Source organism: Siphateles boraxobius, unplaced genomic scaffold, assembly GCF_051911475.1.
Source record: "Siphateles boraxobius isolate OS27281-9 unplaced genomic scaffold, OSU_SipBor_1 15, whole genome shotgun sequence".
Lineage (NCBI taxonomy): Eukaryota > Metazoa > Chordata > Actinopteri > Cypriniformes > Leuciscidae > Siphateles > Siphateles boraxobius.
Window position 1 is genome coordinate 4,001,685 of NW_027508755.1, and position 4,701 is coordinate 4,006,385.

The window sequence follows — 4,701 nt, forward strand, 5'->3', positions numbered from 1 at the left end:
AATATCTCTAAAATACGTAATATGTTGTCAAAGAAGGATCTGGAAATTATTATTCATGCTTTCGTATCAACTAGACTTGATTATTGCAACTCTGTCTTTACCTTTTTGAATAAGTCTGCTCTGAACAAACTGCAAATGGTCCACAATTGTGCTGCTAGACTTTTGGTGCCCCCAGAAGGTCTCATATCACTCCACTTTGTTGACTCTCCACTGGCTCCCTGTAAAATATAGGATTGATTTTAAGATTTTAGTGCTGACTTTCAGGGCATTAAACAGTCAGGCCCCACAGTACATCAAGGGCCTTTTGCGTCCGCACTCCTCTAGCCGCACTCTTCGGTCTAGAACCTTCTTATGGTCCCCAAGACTCGTTATAAGACCCGAGAGGACCTGTCTTTTCAGTCTGTTGCCCCCAGACTGTGGAACGCCCTACCCCTGTCTCTGCGTCTGGCTGACTCTGTTGACTCTTTTAAAAAAGATCTTAAGACTTGTTTATTTAAGAAAGCTTTTTGTTGGTGGGTTTTAACTAGTGTCACTTTGATTTTACATATGTACTGTATATACATTTTATATTGTTTATATAAGGTTTTGTTTTTACCTTTCTCATGTACAGCACTTTGTGATTTTATCTGTGAAAAGCGCTTTAGAAATAAACTTTACTTACTTTACTTACACTGAGCCGTGTTCGTTTTATCTGGGCAAACCCATATGGGGCCTACATGGTAACTGTCTGGGTCCCATAGATAGCCCAGGTCAAACCCATGTGGGCCCCACATGGCTGTGCTAGCTGGGTTGTCACAAAAGTCGTATGTTGAAAAGACGTCGACTTAGGAGCCATAATAAAAGTTTTTATGATGTCTTTTTTTGACGTGTTCTGCACGTCTGATATAGTCGTTCATGGAACCTTAGTACAAGGTTAAAAACTAGTGCAAATGTGGCCACTGTGTACATATTTTCAACATCATTTAAGGTCTCATTTAGTATAATTTATACTGTTTCTGGACCAAATAAACACTCTCAGGATGCATTGAATTAAAACTCGTGTTTATTTCAATGTTATTTCCATTTGTAATTGCAAAGCAACTCACAGACAGTTTTGTTTGTCCAAAAATAATGAACATAAAGGAAACATATAAATGACACATCTTTGGATCATGAGAGAAACCAGATCTGAAGGAAAGACTTTCTGGCTCAGAGACATGTGCTGCCCTTAATCACAGACATAAAATACAGATACTTGGACTATTTCTGTCCGACATCTACAGAAGATCTTAGTGAGAATCAACAGAGGTTTAGATGTTGATTTTTGTTTCATTTTAAGTCACCATTGGGGATGATCAGTGTTTGCTTTAGTTTGGCTCTTGGCCCCCGACCTTGTGTGAAGCTTTTCTTTGGCTACTGTCACTGTGTTTGTAAAACACAGTTTTTGTGACAGTTGTTGGTTTTGTTGACAATTCATCTTTTAGACGTCATTTTGCTTAGTGGGGATGATGATGGTTTTATCCTTTTTTTATACCAGGAACAGATTCAGGGATGTGTATCCTCTTCCTCAGTACTGGCATGAGAAATAAGAGATTTAATTAAACAAATTAATCAGAGATTAGATTCTAGGATCATTTAATCAGGCCACTACATGATGATGATAAACACGAAAGAGTCTACAAAATTATCTGATCAGAGTTTCTCTTGCATTTTTTGCTATGACAAACATGTATCAGAGACACACAGTTAAAGTAACTAGAAAAAAAAAAACTAATGTTAAAGAGTCAAGGGTCAAGATCCGAACTAATGCAAACACTGATCACCGTAATCGTGACATCAAAAACGGTATTATTTTCAATAAAACATTAACATCTAAGCACCAGTTCATTAGCAATAAGAATTTTTGTATGAAATAAAAAAAGTCTGGATTTTGAAGAGTAGAGCCTGTGCTTCAGTCCAGGAGAAGATCATGACTCATTGGTGTTATACTGCATTTTGCTTTGTTTAAGAACTCTGAAGTTGCTGATGCAGTGACAGTTATATTAATCTGTGAAATAACAGCTTTTTTCTTTGGGAAAAAAATTAATTGCGTTTTATTTAATTTAGGTTATTTTATGGTTTGTGTTTTGATGGCTGTATCTGACAGTCATTGATTTTTTGTTTTGTTTTTTACAATGTAGATAAGGCTCAGGTGTGGCTCAGTTTTGCAGTTACTGGTTTATTTAAGGCTGAGAATCGGTACCAAAACTAAAAACTTTTCAGGCCTGGTGCAGAGCCAGTTAGGGGTTTGTAATTGGTTGAGACCCGGCCAGTTGTGGCTCTTGTCTTTAATCCAGATCTGTGCCACTCTAGGGCCATCATTCTTTGGGACATGTGGGCCGTGGGAAAAGGGACTGTGTGGACCATATGGGATTGCCATGTGGGTATTGACCTTGTACTTTAACCCTAAACTCACCTGAAAATACTGTTGTCTCTTTTTGTACGGTTCTGTCTGTTTCTTTTCATTGTTTTTCAGGAGCAATGACGAGAGAAGATCAGAAAAGTCATTGACAGTCAGACAACAACAACTCTTCAAACAAACACATGAGGAAGTTGCCTTTTCATACCGCTGATAATGTGTGTGTGTGTGTGTGTTTGTGATGCATCTAGGTCATCTAAATAAAATAATCATGAATCATCAAGCTCATCTGATAATGCAACCCTTGTGAAGACCTGTGGTTTCATGCAGGACAAACTCTGAGTTTCTCTCTGCTTAGGATGTGTCATAATCTTGCATATATTTCACAAGCTTATTTTTTTTTAATTCAATGAACAATTACATTTCCACCCATTTAATATAAATTAATAGAATATTTCCATTCAAACAAATTATATTTTGTTGAAAGAAATCCAATTTCTCAATGGTTTTGAAATGAAATGAATATTTTTCATTTTCTGCTAGTTAGCAACATAGTTTTTGACTGAATGTAAAGGGATGAACACTTAAGAAGAGACTCGTCATTTCACAGGGTTTAGCAGCTATTGCTCATTTCATAAAGCGTCATGGTGTTAGTAAAGCCAAACACATCAAAACCACAAGCCTCACTCTTCTGCACAATGAAAACCACAAGAACTCCAACATCACTAAACTAAAAAATATTACCTTAAATTTTAAATAATAAACAAATAATTTTCAAAGTTAATTGAAACCAATTAAATTCAACAAAAGCAAAAACTTTTTAGCGTATTGATAATATTAAAATATTGAAAATATTGCTGCAAGCTGCATTGCACTTAGAAAGTCATTCAGTCAGTATGCTATTGCTGACAGTTATAGAAAGCACTACAAATGTTTAGTAATGTGATGCAAAAAGATGCAAGTATATGGAGAAATGAATTAGAGACACATTAAATCACTTTGAGGCCACTTAAAAATAACTTTATTTCATTTAGTTGAAATTATGTTAATTGTGTTTTCTGACAACGTATTAATGAACTAAACCAAAGTGATTTTGGAGCTGATGTACATGATTAAATCATATCAATTCAAAGCACTTTGTTCAGAACTTTCAGTATGATTCATAGTAATTCAATTCAATTCACATTTATTTATAGTGCTTTTTTCACAATGCACATCCTTTCAAAGCAGCTTTACAGAAAATGCACGAGTCCACATTACAATTTAGAGTGATCTTTTAGGTAACTGTCTAAGTTATGTATTTCAGAAATGTACATATACAAAATCACAGTTAGTTAAAAATGTATTAATTTAAACAATGTAATAATTAAAGAAAGATGATGGCAATGATCTCATTGAAGTAATGAATACTTGTTTTTTTAACAAATGATTATGACATTTAGAATAGTACTATTAGTACTTTGTTATGGTTTATTAAATGCCACTGCACAGTTCAGGTCACTTCTTGCTCCAGTGCTTTTTAAAGTGAACACAGTGTCACACCAGAGATCTTTCTGATCTCTTCTTGTCTTGACTGCAGTGACTTTCAACTTCTCATATGGAGGAATCAGCACCTCTTTCTCACGAGGAAGCTTAGAATATTTTGTCAGAGCAGCACCTTCACAAGTTTTGATTACAAAGCAAGATTTATTTCCAAAAAACCTTGTTTTGTTACGATTCAAAGTGGAAGAAGAAAATGAGCCGAAACGAACCTCATTGTCGAGAACATTCCTGTTAAACTTAACATTTGTACCACGATAAGTTGAATAGCATCCTTTTTGTGTTTTCTTCAGAATCTGTATTGCGTCTGTTAACAAAAAGTTAAGTGAATACCATTCGAATGTTTTGTTTTTGTATTTTTTCTTGTCATTACGAACAGCATCATTGAAATGCTTATATAGCTTTAAAATCGAGCTTGTGTACACATAAATAGCAATTGAGTGATTCTTTGTCAAGTTATCCCCTGGTGCCTTGTATTTCTTTTCAGCAATTTTCCAAGCTATTGTAAATTCAGATTCAGAGTCAGACATTTCATCCTCCAGATATTTTGTCATAACCAGATTCGCCATGTTCTCTCTACAACCTTCATATTGATCATCAACAGAATTCGGTGCCATATCCAATGGAAATATCTGTCCTTCAGCAGCAGCGTTGTGATCCTGCAGCAACATGAATCATAATGATCACATCATTAGTATTAATGTCTGTAATTTTCAACTAGAACACAAGCTTACTTGTCCTAGAGCAGCTAAAATGAGAAGAAGAGCTTCAATGATCAGCAGCAT

General features: G+C 35.2%; 1 protein-coding gene across 1 annotated transcript; it reads right to left on the reverse strand.

The window, feature by feature from the left end:
* Window positions 1–3,840: 3,840 nt before the first annotated feature.
* Window positions 3,841–4,701, reverse strand: LOC143738580 (T-cell ecto-ADP-ribosyltransferase 2-like). The gene is made up of 2 exons (XM_077230572.1): window positions 4,651–4,701; window positions 3,841–4,575 (listed from the first exon to the last, which is right to left on the reverse strand). The coding sequence occupies exons 1-2, from the start codon at window positions 4,699–4,701 to the stop codon at window positions 3,841–3,843; spliced, it is 786 nt and encodes a 261-aa protein (XP_077086687.1).

Bases quoted from the DNA above. Each gene is read 5' to 3' on its own strand.
- LOC143738580 (XM_077230572.1), bottom strand. From the start codon at position 4,701: ATGCTGCTGATCATTGAAGCTCTTCTTCTCATTTTAGCTGCTCTAGGA. The intron at 4,576-4,650 runs GTAAGCTTGTGT...ATGTTGCTGCAG, and splicing joins TTTTAGCTGCTCTAGGACAA to GATCACAACGCTGCTGCTGA.